Source organism: Amblyomma mixtum, chromosome 3, assembly GCF_055824585.1.
Source record: "Amblyomma mixtum isolate Tamu chromosome 3, ASM5582458v1, whole genome shotgun sequence".
NCBI classification, from domain to species: domain Eukaryota; kingdom Metazoa; phylum Arthropoda; class Arachnida; order Ixodida; family Ixodidae; genus Amblyomma; species Amblyomma mixtum.
In genome coordinates, this window is record NC_143014.1 from 213,021,817 (window position 1) to 213,036,839 (window position 15,023).

The window sequence follows — 15,023 nt, forward strand, 5'->3', positions numbered from 1 at the left end:
ACAAGGCACCTTGGTAATAGGAACAGAACGCGTAACGTGGAAAATACTTCCTTTTCTGTGAATCCTGAGACAGTCAATCCGAGGATTAGTAAAGGCGACGGCAACGAGAACTGTCAACGCTGTCAACATCCAACACAAAGAGAAGCCCTTGTTGGCTTGGGACTCACCGAAGTAAACTGGTTTTCCACATTTTCTGCACGTCCACATAATGATCGGAAAATATAGAGATGTTCATGAGATTTTGATGCGCAAAAAGATGCGCATCAGATTTCGTAGAACTGGTTATTCAGTATTAAAGTCAAATGCACCACACAACTCCACACTACAAACACAACTCCAACCACGCCACAGAGCAGAGTTGTTGCACCAGCGCATGCATGACACGGGATAGAGAGGCAGCGTTGCTCGCACAGGCTTATCGGTGCTTCCTGAGTTTCTCCGAAAGGACTTAAAATCTCTAGCAAAAGAAATTGCATAAATTTTCAAAACGATCACGCAGTTCTTGCCGGCTCAGCGCCCGCTGTTTGTGTCAGAACTATTTTGTTGTTGTAAACACACGAGACCCCACACCTGTATTCATCCGCCATTCTCAAGTCGGCACCTCCTCTAAATACGAGGCACTACTCAAGTCTACTCGAGACTCGAGCAGCACTCGAGCCTGATATATGCTTGTGTGTCCTTGCATACTGTTGGCACTAAACCAGTCACAAGCTGAGTCGTGCGGCAGCCCAAGATACAGATAATATTCGCGCAGTGATTCAGCATTGCGACGTGAGTAGCGGGGCGAATGCTGCAATGGTAAAACTATCGTGTCCAAGCCCAAATTGATACTACAACGCTCTATAATCTCCGTTCGTTGCATCTTCCACAGACTGTTCGAACAACGTTATGTTTTCGATCTTATCAGCATAAAAAAAAAATCTGATAAAAATATGTCGCCCAACGTGGGGCTCGAACCCACGACCCTGAGATTAAGAGTCTCATGCTCTACCGACTGAGCTAGCCGGGCGTTGTGCGGGTTAATAGATATTACATTACTTATACCTTAACTGGGTAGGAGAGAGAGGGAGAAAGAGAGAGAGAGAGAGCATCTCGAGGAGTGCCACGGGCCAGGCCTGCGCACTCGCTCCGTGACGTCACGCACCTTGACCGAGCAGTGCATGCGGCACGCATGAGCTCTAAACATCGGACAAATAAAATTTAGCGCCTTCGCGAGTGAGTAAGAAAAAAGAAAATGGAGGCAAAAAAATCACCATATTACATTCTTGATGCCTTTATTTCAGTCATATAACTAATATGTCCCGGTCACGGTTCATTTGAACTTCTTTAATTTTCTCTCTTGAGCTGCGGCCTTCTTAGCCGTTAGCAGGTCCGTCTTCATCTGTACGTAATTTTTCATGTAGGTGTTCGTGGCAGCCCACAAAATGTTGGAAATCACTTTGTCCGGGTGATGTCCGTTGCAGCAAACATCCAACTCTTCGTCATCGCTCAACAAGTGCTTCAGCAAGCAAAGGAGCAGCTCTCTCTGATGGCGTGTGGAATGAAACTGCGCGGCGTTTTCTTTTGTCGTCAATTTTTCAAGCACAATTTCTGTGTGCAGAACAGCATTCACAACGACAGGCTGGGGAAATTTGAGCGCTCCTCTAGTGAGCCCTTGAATTAGACAGTTCTCGTCCGGTGGAATGTCCCTGTCCTCTCTTGTGAGATTTCTTGCACAAGCTTCGCAAGGAAGTTTGTTCAAGGCGGCGTGGGCGCAGAAACCAGCTATGTAAATTACTGCGGGCAAACTTTGTTTCTTTGAATTGATGTCATCCCATGTAACCGTGATGTTGTATTGGTCTTGCAATTTTCTGCCGTCAAATGTGATGGTGCTGGACTCTGAGAGTTCTTTCATATCTGGAAATACCAGTGAGTCTTGAAGACGCAGTTTGGTTTCCGACTCAAATATTTGCTGAACAGAAATATGATAATTGGATCCAGCAAGCCGGCGGTAACGTCCAAACCTGCTCTCCAAACTATCTGTTTGAAATTTCCCCAGCAAGACATATTCAAAATTAAGCTCTTCGAGACAGTACCTGCTGAGTTCTATTAACGCATATGATGTCAGCCGGAGTGCTGCATGAGTTTCTGGAGTCAGTGAACCAGAACGGCTGCCACTCATCTTCAGGTCATTCCATGTGTCCAACCAGTCTACAAATTCACCAAGAAATTGCAGCTGCACGCCAGTCACGTTTCTGACAGGCTCCTGATAAGGATCTCTGAGGTGTCGGCCCTTTGATGGTGTTTTTGTGTTCACGATGCACCACCACCTGTGTATTAAATCAATGAACTCCGCAGTATCAGCGGCATAAGGAAAGCCGGGTTTCGTACCGGGAGTCTTCAGAGCTTGTGCTACAAAAGGATTGATTACTTTGAGCGCAAGTTTCACATTTTGACGCTCAATATTTGTTGGGTGCAAGGCCTTGTATGTTAGTCCATAGGCAAATTTAGACAGGTTGTGTCGCTCTGAAGTATACAGGTCCCGAAGCGTCTGAAACGAAGCTTTTTTTATTTCAAGCTTTGATTCGGTGCTTTTAAACTCTGGATAAAGAAAAGATGTATCTGGATTTTTTTGATTGAGCCAATTGTTCCTAATGCACTTTAACAGGTGCACGGGATCCACCGCAAAAAACAACGGCCGTGCATTGTCCGCCGGATGAGGATACACTATGTCAATTGCTTTTTTCTTGGAAAATAATGACATTACTTTTCTGTTTATAGAATTGTTATCGCTTACAACCGCAATAACCTTGAGACCGGCTTTTTCAAGCCCTAAAATAACCTTTTTGAGGACTTCATGCAAGTCACTTGCCTCAATGCTGAAAACTGGCAAGATATGTGCCACATCTTTGTGTCCAGAAAGCAACGATTGCGTCATAAATACGTGCGCAGTTTTGGCAGCTTCAGAGGAGTTGGATGCTGTTCCCGTGAGGGAACCTCCCTTATACTCAAAATATTGTTGTATATGGATCTCATCCATCATAAGTGTTACCGTCCTCTCATGGGGTTTCAGAAGATTTGCTTTTTTTGTTATATAACTTAAAAAACCCTGATCACTTTGCTCTGCCGCAGGGCTAACGTTGTATTTGTTACAGAGTCTGGTGATTGTACAGGGATGAGGCAAGATTAATTTTCCAGAGCTGCGAACAAATTTGTACGCATGTGGGGAAATTGTGAAAAATATGCTTGACAAGATGACAAGATCTGAAGAATATCTAAATGCAGTCCGTTCTCTGTGGAGCAGATGAAGCTGTTCTTTTAGAAATCTTAGGGTTTCCATCTTTTCCACTGGCAGAAGTTCATCACTTGAAAGATCATCAAGAAGAGAAAAAAGTAATTGAAAGCAGGCTTTAAGTTTTTCGTCTTTCTCGCAACGGTCGGGTGCTTTGAACTGCTGCACACTTTTGAGGACGGATTCCAAACTGCGCATGTCTTCAAGTCTGTCTGGAACTGTCATTTCACCACCGCGCAGCTCAACTTTTCTCCAGAAGGCTGACACCTTCAACGAATTATTTACCACCACGGAGCGTTCGATTTCTGGGTGCGCTGAATTCTCGTCGACGTGAAAGAATGCTACGGCGGCGTCAGTTTTTCGCATCACCCAGAAGTCTGAGACGTGAAAACCTTCAAGGAGAGACAGAAGTTCCCCATACGACGAGACTTTGTTCCTGCGCTCCTCTTCTTCATGTGTCGCAAGTGACATCTCGATGGCGTCTTGCAGACGAGTTGCTTCGCGTCGTCTCCGCTTTGCATCGGGCTCCTCGCGAATCGGTGCAGAGTTAGACAAGTATGATGGGCAATTTGGCAGTATCGTAGGTACCGCGTCAGGAGTGAGTCGGGTGAGGTTCATCGCAACTTCTATTGTCTTTCCATCAGCATCTGTGTACGATGTTGTAGACCGGAGGTATTCGGGCTTAAAATGGAGCTCGCACACCTGCATAAAAGAGGAATTTTCCCTTTGAGTATATGAAATTTTTCTACGTCATGTTTTCTTTTTTTATTTTGCGATGTAACTGCTGTTGTTACTACCATTGGCTAATTACTGCTATTGGTGCTGCTTATAAGTGCTGCTGTATGTCAGTTAACTGGCATCAACTGTAACACGCTGTGTATCGAACTGGTTGCATGCCGTATGCTTAATGCATCCGAATGTATATTATCATTTGAAATTAACAGTGATTGACATATGAGAAAATTATATTACCTTTGGATCCCGCAGTGTGTCGATGTCCACATCATCACGCCGGATGGCCTGCTTCCATTTTATCCTCCGGTCGTCTTTTGGGAATGAGAAGACACGGACCTTCGGACCGCCGTCATAATTTCCACGGCAGTTCGGCACGCAACAGCGGCCCATCCTGGGCTGCCGGAACTTTCACTGACACTTTCACGACGCAGATATGCAGCACACAACACACGTTTGCAGAAGGAAATCGGACCACGCTACGAAAAGAAACACGTGCTTAGCTTCAGAGTCAAGCTGCCGTGACAGGACACTGCACGCAGCACGTGTGTACTGACAAGCCTAAGCGGTAGTGCACCAACTTGTTTGACCGGTCACCGTACCGCCCGACCGGTCAAGGTGGGGTGACGTCAAAGGGTGCGAGGAGGAAAGTGCGGAGGCCTTAAAAAATTCGAGGAGGCTTTGCACGGGCACGGTGCAAGGAGTAGCGTGGCCACGGGTGAGGTGGTTGGGGTCGGACAGATGGGTGTCTACTCGAAAGCGAGCCACACGTTTAGAGAGGAATGATTGGATATGAGTACATGCGGTAGCCACAGTCCAGGGAGGCGAGTTGAGAAAGGATGTGGTCGTGGCAAACACCGTCAAAGGCATTGCGAACATCGACGGTCACATGTGCATGAATTTGAGGGGGGGTGGGGGGGGGGGTAGGTGAGGGAAAGGTGTGCTGGAGAATCAGAAACATGTCCTGTGCACAGACGCGGCGTCAGAAGCTGATGAGAGAATGAGGGTCTTATCAACGCACGACGTCAGGGATATTGGGCGGAGGTTAGAGAGAGGAAGGTTTGCCCGGCTTTGGAATCATAGAAATGAGGGAGGAGGTCCAGGAGCTCGGCAGACAGCCGCTGCCCTAGGCCTCATTATAGGTTTGAAGGAGGAATTCTTTGACGCAGTCAGGAAGGTTACGAAGTGTGGTGTATGTAATGGCATCCTCACCAGGAGCCGAGCGTGTAGCATTAGCAACCAGAGCCGCTTCGAGCTCCCGGAGAGTAAAGGAGTGGTCCAGATCGGGGTTAGGTCTGCCCGAGTACACCGGGTAGGAGGGTGCCAGAGGGGGCGGGAGGTACAGAGAGGCGAGCTGATCAAAAACATCGGAGGGAGTCCCTTGAGTGAGGGCTTTAGCTAGAGTGGAAGCAAGGGCAGGCTTAGTGCCAAGGAGGGATCTAAAGAGAGACCATGCGGATCGCGAGTGCAATGCAGATTCAAGGCCATCACAAAAAGCGCGCCAACAAGAGTGCTCGAGGGAGGCGCAGTACGTGGGCGACGATTTCGGCCCGCAGATCAGTGATCCAGGAGGAAAGTTGGACATTGTGGGGTTGAGAGCGAAAGGAGCGTTGAAGACGTTTATGGCGACGCCATAAACGGAGAGGGTGAGGATCTGGGTCTGGGATTGGGTGACGAGAGCGATCGCAACGGCTACTAGACGTGAGCGCTGCAGAGATGCGCGACGTTTGTAGGATTGAAAGGAGTCGGAGGCGAGATTAGTGCGAAAGATGTGCCAGTCAATGTGAATGACCGGATGACATCGAGGGAATGTGGGAAATAGAGGTGGTAACATGGATGAGAAAGTGGTCACTGAGATGGGTTTCGGCTGTCACTTGCCTATGAAAAGAAAGTGAACCCCGAGAAAAGGTGAGGTCGGGTGTCGTGGGGCGCTGACAGTGCCCGCTCGAGTAGGAGAGCCAGGAGTATTTAGAAGGGTGAGGTGGCGTTCCTGGGCCAGACAGTGGAGGAGCTATAGGCAGCCAGGTTTGAGGGTTTTGGGGTAGTCCCAGCTGGAGTGTGTGGGGGGCATTAAAGTCACCACCAAAGAGGAGATGGGAGGTAAAAGGAAGAGAGGGAAGGAACTTTCCCAGGGCGGAGTATAAAGAGGAAATGACAGGAGGGTTGTAGAAAGACAAAAGGGCGAGTGAGATGCGGGAAGAAGAGTGGTAATAGACCACACCAACTAAATATTTAAGGGGGGTGGAGGGGATGTTATGTGGCTCTACGAGCACGTCGCTGCTAGAATTCCTGTATATGCTCCCGCAGGGAGCAGAGTTGCGCGAAGGTCCGCCATCATGTTCCAAGCTGTGCGGGAAAGCCACTTCTCGTACTTACAGGGGCTGCGTAGCTGGCTGTGTAGGGCGCTTGGGCTTTTTTTTTTCTCATTTAAATAGATTGACTTGATGGCAAGTTTCTAAACGTAACGCTGAAAATTAATCTGTGATTTGCCGAGGGTGGGCATACAGCACGAAAAAAAAAATCGCCAAAGGTCACGAAAATATGCTGTGGGATGACCATGTCAGTCATGTCCTGTTGAAGACATCTAAGGTTATAGGTTTTCTATCACGCCACAGACATATTTTACCACAGACAGTCAAACTTCTCTTATATAATTCCCTGTTCTGTTCACACCTAAACTACTGCACATTAGTGTGGGCAACAACAACACATACTAACTTACACAAGATATTAGTACTTCAGAAAAAAGTCCTTCGTATAGTTTATGACTTGCCCGTTAGACACACAACTCAGGATTTGGTAACTAACCTCAACATTGTCACCATATTAAACCTCTATGCTTACAGACTGCTGCGCGTGTATACAGTTGAGCAAAAGCGCCATGTTGACAGCATTTCCTCTATGGCTCCTTTGCATCAGTCCAATTCACCATATCCGCATCGCCACAAACCACAATGGGTTTTACCATTCACAAGAACTAGCTACGGTCGTCAAAGACTTAATTACCAACTACCGTATTTACAAAACCAGTTAATTGAAGCAGGCGTAAACCTCCGTGAAATCACCAACTCCTCTCTGCATAGCATGATTGTTCATTTGGTTAAGTGCTAATACATCAACTCCTGTTTTATGAATTGCTCTCCACCCTTTTTGTTATTTAGTCTACTGTGCTGATACCCCTTTTTCGTTGCTGATACCCCCTTTTGATTTCTGTGTATTCTGTTCGGTTACAGACATTGCTTATATTGATGTTTTTGTTGATCTATGACTTGATGTTCAATTTAGTTCTTCGTTTTATGTTCTTAATGACTTGATGACTTGATGTTCAATTTAGTTCCTCGTTTTCTGTCACTGCCGTCTGAACAGGAGAGGAGAACTCCGTCAAGCGGATAGCCGCTTTTTTTCTCCCCTCCTCCATCAAATTGTATTTGATTTGGTGGAAATAAAGCATTATTATTATTATTATATTATTATAAATCGTAATCATGACAAACTGACGAAAAAAGGCTGGAAACGGCCTGCGAGTTTTTTTTTTCTTTCTGGAACCAGTAATTTCAGAAGAACAAGCAGTTCCGTTCCATGATGCAGCGTCTGTCCCATCCTGTCTTCCTGCGTGTACGTCTTAAGAACAAAAAGAGTATAGCGATGAATTACTTTTTTTCACAACTAGCACCGCGGCGTGTTCTGTACAAGTTATGCGCGAAAAATACGAAAACGCATCTCTCTAGAACCACATTAAAATAATTGGGCAACTTGTTGTAGGCAAGCAGACTAAAGCAACGCCAATGCATTGAACGAGGCGAGTCTGACATAATGAAAAAATTAACACTCAATTGCTTGCCCAACACATTTCACAAAATGTACCCCGTTGCTAAATGCAGTGATAGCGCGGATCTTTAAAGGACCTTGAAAGTACTTTTACACGTAGATATTATTTAACTTTCCTAATTTTTTATCGAAAAGCACTATCGTTTCACCTTAGTTATTAAATTGCAATAGTTGTTGATTACTGTGGTAGGTTTTCCTGCCTGCTTCATCCTTATTGCTCGGAAAAACTAATTTAATGTTCCGCTTTGCATTTTTGTACTCCTTCTTCGTAGATTCGGCTGAGTTCGCAGTATCAAAACATTTCGCGACTCCTGGATTTTTTTAAAGCCGAGGTTATAGGCTGATTTGCTGTCTTCTAGCTGAAATTATTCGCGGCATCAAGATTTGCGACACTTGTTTACATGCGATTTTTGTAAACTTGCATATGGAATAGCTTCATGGAAGTGCCTGAGTACGAATTCTGGACACGTTGACAGAAACGTGTGCTGATAACAGCATGACACGAAAAACTTGTAGCTTTCACATTGGTCGTAAAAATGAGATCGTGACGAAGCTGGGTGCCCTGATGACGTAGAAGTGGATCGACTTGATGCGGCAGCACAAGGTGTGCGGATGCCGATATACAGGGTGTTTCACCTAAGATTTTGCACAATTTTTAAAAATGCGCTTTTTGAGTTAGAAGAGCGCTTTTTTTCGGCATAGCAGTGTCAGCGATGTAGTACATCAGAATACAGTTAAGACAGGCTGGTTAACTAATATTGAATAGTTAACTTTTTAACTATTACTATTGGGCTCCTTAGTTATTGGGAGGCGTGTAGCCCACCGTAATTGATATCCATAGCAGTTTTTAGAATTTTGAAAATGCGACTACCCTCGGCACTGTCGCTCAACAAATTTTGGCTATTTCGGCGAGTGCCGTGCACTGGAGAGGTTGCTTTGCCTGCAAGCTTCTCGGAAGTGCGTGTATTTTGGCGCGATGGCCTTGCTTGGGAATGGTCAGCCACCTCATGGGTTACACATCATATTTGTGCGCTCGCACAGATGATGCTTGCGCTAAATTTTCCGCTTTGTTATATGCAGTATCCCTGGCCGTCTCTCGTCGTGAAAAAACGGCAGGTATGAAACATGAATATATGCAGCGACTAATACCCTCTAATGCGATCACCGCTAGCTATTCTGTTTTCTGCATACCCGGTCGGTGTCATTTCGCGACAAATTGTTTTCCATGTTTTGCCCTTGTGTGGCAGGGTGAAGCGCTGCGAACCCTTATAAAAATGGTCTATAGATAGACTTCTTTAGACTCTATAGCCTTCCTATGGATGTTTCTTTTTGTCTATTCATAGTCTATATACTGTCTGTAGACAAAAGTCTACTAAAAGTGTATGGCCATAAATCTATAGATTATCTATATAGACTGTATATAGGATTTGTATTGCCTATGTACTGTTCTCTAGGATTTTTGTATAGAGAGTCTATAGACTTTATAAACAGAAGCCTATAGATAGTCTATAGACTCTCTAAAGAAATTTTTTGCGAAGGTAGCGAATCCTTGCGAAAAAAGAACAGCGTGTGACACTCTTGCCAGAGCAAATGATTACGCTGTTCATACTTTGCGTGTGTGCCGCATACAGCAAGTTAGGCGCTGAGCGACGGTTATAGGCGTAGCTCTCCGGTGCAGGCGCGAATATACACAAACGCAGACCGGCGTCGTCCTTATCGTGCCGTGGGAGGAAAGTGCCGCGCGCTATCGTCCCGTCCGCGCCTTATCGTCCGGGAACGAAGAGGCGGGCGGCAGGGGCGCGCGCGGGCCCTCAGGTAGTGCTGTGGCAGCCCGCGCACGGGGGTTCCGCGCCGGAAAACGGAGGTGGACATGCAGTCGGCGCGGGTCATCTTCCTGCTCGTGTGCCTGGTGCTGACAGCGCTTCTGTCCAGCACCGCGTGGCTCCTGTTGCGCCAGGACGCCGCACAGCTGAGGCCACACATCGTGTTCGTCCTGGCCGACGACCTGGTGAGCGAGTACCACCGCACAACCGGCCCACCACCGCGCACTGAGAGCCTGCGCTGATGTTCGCGAGGAAACCGCAGGGTGTTACCTCACAAAAATTCCAGTAGACAGCCTGTGTATACGGCCTATGTGAAGGAATTTTAGTAAAGTTGCCCGGGAATTCGAAAGCTTTCTTCCCCGAGACGCTCACTCCGTTAACCTTCATTTAACTTGCGTTCGCCTAGACGTCGCTGCTTTTTACGCCCTCTTGTAGCGTCGACGAAAGAAAAAAAAAAGAGAGAGAGAGCGAGCGAGAGAGGATCAGCGGTGTCTTGCATACTGTCACGACCGGGGTATAAGTAGCGAGCGAACTGATCGTCGTATGGCGGTTACACCAAACGAACGCTGATGAGAGGCTCACATAAAACTTCATAAAGAAACACCGCGCATTAAGAAAATAAAGAAAGAAAATCGCATAAGTAGGTTTTTTTATTTATTTACACAGCTTAACAAAGATTAAACCACACTTCAATGCAAGCTATTTCTTGCAGGTCCTTTTTGACGCTTATTCTTCTTCCTATGATAGCATATATGTCGGTGTGAGGATTTGGGGTCTCATGCACTTTGTGAATGCGATGAATTACACCGGACCGCGGTGTGGTTGCATTGTCCTGTAATTTCCCCCCATAATTTTGCGTAATACTATGAGGGAGGGGGGATCACAAAGGCGCGAAAAAGCAACCGCACGCCCAAACTCCCTCACGATGCTGAAGCCCCACTGCTCTCAGAGAACGAATTCAGAGTGCCGGTCTTTCACCAGTGGAACAGAGGGAGACGGCACTCTATGCAGTTGGTGATGGAGTCAGCTGTCGTGCCGAGCTCCCATTGAACCGTTCCGAGGCAGCGGTGACATGATGGAGAGCCTTCTTGCCTTGCTAATGCTCTTGACCTCGGAGTACTATGTCAAGACCGCTTTGCTTCAAGTATATCGGTGTTGCCTTCTCTTGCTCTGCGTTCGAGTTTTGGTTTCATCACTGATATTCAAAACCTTGTTTACGTCCCACCACAGTCAATTTTCAGTGAGTAAGGAAACTTTCCTGTTCACTAAGTGTCACAGCCCAGGGACGCCATGCGAATAATCCTGGAACGTCACTTTCGCAATGACCGTTAGCTGTGACCATCCGATGGAAGTCACTGAAGAAGCTTAAGATGTTTCCGAAAGTACCGACTGCTGCGTTATTTAATGCGCGAGGGCGTATTGATACAAGGTATACGAGACTTTTCTTCTATGCCATTCGATTCATGCAGGAGGAAGGCAACCCTTCCGAAGTACATACATACATACATACATACATACATACATACATACATACATACATGCATGCATGCATGCATGCATACATACATACATGCATGCATGCATGCATACATACATACACACACACACAGCCGCCGCGGTGGCTCAGCGGCTATGGTGCTCGGCTGCTGACCCAAAAGATGCGGGTTCGATCCCGGCCGCGGCGGCTAGAATTTCTTTAGAGGAGAAATTCTAGAGGCCCGTGTACTGTGCGATGTCAGTGCACGTTAAAGAACCCCAGGTGGTCGAAATTTCCGGAGCCCTTCACTACGGCGTCTCTCATAGCCTTAGTCGCTTTGGGACGTTAAACCCCATAAACCAAACCAAACCACACACACACACACACACACACACACACACACACACACACACACACACACACACACACACACACACACACACACACACACACACACACACACACACACACACACACACACACACACACACACACACACACACACACACACACACACACACACACACACACACACACACACACACACACACACACACACACACACACACACACACACACACACACACACACACACACACACACACACACACACACACACACACACACACACACACACACACACACACACACACACACACACACACACACACACACACACACACACACACACACACACACACACACACACACACACACACACACACACACACACACACACACACACACACACACACACACACACACACACACACACACACACACACACACACACACACACACACACACACACACACACACACACACACACACACACACACACACACACACACACACACACACACACACACACACACACACACACACACACACACACACACACACACACACACACACACACACACACACACACACACACACACACACACACACACACACACACACACACACACACACACACACACACACACACACACACACACACACACACACACACACACACACACACACACACACACACACACACACACACACACACACACACACACACACACACACACACACACACACACACACACACACACACACACACACACACACACACACACACACACACACACACACACACACACACACACACACACACACACAAATTATATGCATACTATAATTAAATTACGCTACAAATTATTGCACAAGAAGAGTGCTAACGTCCCACAACAGTTCCTTTGCAAATATAGGAAAATTGTTCTCAGACCACCGTTTGTTCGAAGCCACAAGTGAACGCGTTCTGTTCGCAGTGTAAACATAGACGTGTCAACTGTTGGGCATAAATTGGGGTTCGAAATAAAAGCATCCGAAAATTTTGTTTCAAAGTACACAGTGTACTGCGCCATTCAGAATATTCGGCCGCTCATTTGAAGATCAAGCTTATCGCTGTGATAACTCAACTGTACGTTCCTCCTTTCTTTGCTCTGACGCAAGAGCCTGGCAAGAACTGCAGGCTGTTCTCTAAGTGAACAACCTCTTGGGTTTCGCTCAGAGACGACCTCTCTGAGGAAACAAGAGGAAAGACAACTTGGGAAGAGACCGTTGTTTGGCTGTTTTAGTTTTAGCTTTATTTTTGCTATTTTCGCATCTGTATTAATGTGTTTCCATTATTCTCGCAATCATGTGTTGTAGACGTCTGTCGCGCCACACGAGTCGCAATGAATGAGCGCTGATTACGCCACATATCAGGCGGAATCATTATCTTGTGTCTACCACGCGTGGTATGCGCTGGAATTAGCGCCGTCAGTATCAGTGTTATTTCTGGGTCATGTAACACTTCCATATCACGCTAGTTGGTTGCAGCGAGGTCGTTCGCGATGGCCTCGCGGTGTGCGTCCTTCGGGAGTGACCTGGTACCGCTTGTTTTCAGCAAAAAGGCTGAAAGCTCTACTATCTGAAGCGACATAAAAACAACCGTTGAGACAGTCGTTTCACGTGTCTCGAAAACACGAACCCGAGCTGTGTAGACGGCGGGCCGACACTGCAGGCAACGATTACGATGCGAACTGGAACGCCGATTTCTTTCGCTATTATTTTTATTGCCGCCTAAAGAGCCTGCAGCTTGCCCTTGCAGTACGTCACGTTCCCAAAATAGCCAAATTAGGAGGATCTCAGAGCGCCACAGCTAGAGCTGACGACAGGAAGAATGGCGAGATGACATCTCGGGGACGTCGCGGATAATCTATAGAAACTGACATTCGGACGACAAGCGTGGCGGCCAGCACGCTGTGAGCTGTTTTTCCTCGTTTAGGCCGTCGAAAAATGGCGGCTCCGCGTTACCTCCAAGCCCTTACATGACCGTGTAGCTGCCAACAAAAATGAAGTCGAGGCTGTCTCGTCCCAGCGCGCAAAGAAGTGTTACAACGTTAATTGAGTTCATGTGACCAACTGTGTCGTATGCTTGTGAGGCTACTATAATCGCTAGTAGTGCACTGCACGGGCTCGGGCCGGCCCGAAAGCCCGGACTCGGGCCGGCCCGCAAGCCCGGGCCCGGCCGACATGATCTGTTTCGCCGGGCCTGGGCCGGGCCTGAAGTTGCGGGCCCGGGCCGGGCTCGGGCTTAAAGCTGCGGACCCGAGCCGGGCTTGGGTCCGTACAGAAACGGCTGGTGTCCGACTATTCATTCACTATTGCAGAGTGAAGTACACAACTGCGGCACTGGAACTGCGACACGGATGAGATATGGGTTAAAGTACGCGCAGAGAAAAATCTAAGCTTCATTCATTGACTTATTTATTTCCTTAATTCCACGCCGCGGTGGCTTAGTGGTCAAGGCGCTTGATTACCGGGCCGGGGAACCAGGGTTTGCTCCTAGCCTCGGAGGCCGCATTTCTATTTAGGCGGCAAGCATGACAGCCATGTACTTTGTAGTATCATTGCTCGTTGAAGAAACCCAGGTGGTCGAAATGATCCGGAGCCCTCTGCTTCAGTGTCTCTCACAGCCTGACTCCCCTTGGGCCCTTAAGCCCCAAAAACATAGCTTTTATTTTATAGCTATATTATTCGCATGTGAGAAAATTCACAAACTAAAGCGCGTTTGGTTTTCTTTTTGATCAGCTGACCGGAACGTCTCGTAAATGAAATAGCCACAAAAAGCTCGCGAGAGTGTAAATCTCATGTCATAACCATATCTATTCTATCCCTCCTCGCTTCTTCAGCCTGGTTGTCATGCCAGGTGTTCTTCCCTGTAAGTTATCACGTGGTTCGCGCGTTATCTTCTGCCCCATCAGTAAGAGTAAAATACAGCCTGTCTTAATTGGCCATTGATCGTTCGTCATCCCAAAACATACCTATACACTATTAGAAATGCATTCGGGAAGAACACATTAGTTTAGGACGCTTATAGTCTTCAAACACACACCGTGAAATACTCGAGCCTTTTAGCTTTTCGTTTCTGCTGAAAGGTGACCACTTCGGCTATGAGTTCAACCTGTGAGATCGCGCTCACTAAAAAAATGTCATCCCACTGCTTGCTAGGCACCTTCAATGTTTATACTTCGCGGGCGGCAAAATATAACTGTTTCAAAGGGGGGATGCAAAGGAGTCTATTACGAGCATATGCAGCCCTTTTTATTTGGCTCTCGGAACTTCCTAGTTTATCTGTGCGCACCTACACGAGATCACTGTCCAAAAGACGGGCCTGGCGAGCACTGCTCTTAATCACTTCCTTCTGGTTAAAAAAAACAAACTCTCTGCAAGCCAAACTGTGGTTTCAGAACCTTTGTCGGCCAGTTTTTATCGGTCTAGTAGCAGTCTACTTGCTCACAGTGAGCAGTATACCTCAAGCGTTACTGTGAAACGGGCCGGACCGGGCCCGGGCTGG

At 47.1% G+C, this 15,023-nt stretch overlaps 2 protein-coding genes, 1 non-coding gene and 1 pseudogene across 4 annotated transcripts in view; 1 reads left to right on the forward strand and 3 right to left on the reverse strand.

Annotated features, from left to right (window-relative positions):
- The window catches only part of Rassf (Ras association family member), a 30,365-nt gene extending 29,828 nt beyond the window's left edge, over positions 1-537 (reverse strand). The window contains exon 1 of the mRNA XM_089582654.1: positions 168-537. Within this exon, the coding sequence (XP_089438780.1) occupies positions 168-207 (40 nt within the window). The 5' untranslated portion in view covers positions 208-537. The remainder of the gene's footprint in view (positions 1-167) is intronic.
- A 399-nt stretch (positions 538-936) lies between these two features.
- TRNAK-CUU (transfer RNA lysine (anticodon CUU)) lies at positions 937-1,009 on the reverse strand. Its single transcript has one exon. It is a non-coding gene; the product is annotated as a tRNA-Lys (tRNA).
- A 1,217-nt stretch (positions 1,010-2,226) lies between these two features.
- LOC149353561 (uncharacterized) lies at positions 2,227-4,412 on the reverse strand (annotated as a pseudogene).
- Positions 4,413-9,633: 5,221 nt separating this feature from the next.
- Positions 9,634-15,023, forward strand: part of LOC149353562 (arylsulfatase B-like) — a 28,244-nt gene continuing 22,854 nt past the window's right edge. For both annotated transcript variants that reach the window (XM_089582655.1, XM_089582656.1), the window contains exon 1: positions 9,634-9,839. In XM_089582655.1, coding sequence (XP_089438781.1) covers positions 9,702-9,839 — 138 coding nt within the window. In that variant the 5' untranslated portion in view covers positions 9,634-9,701. The remainder of the gene's footprint in view (positions 9,840-15,023) is intronic.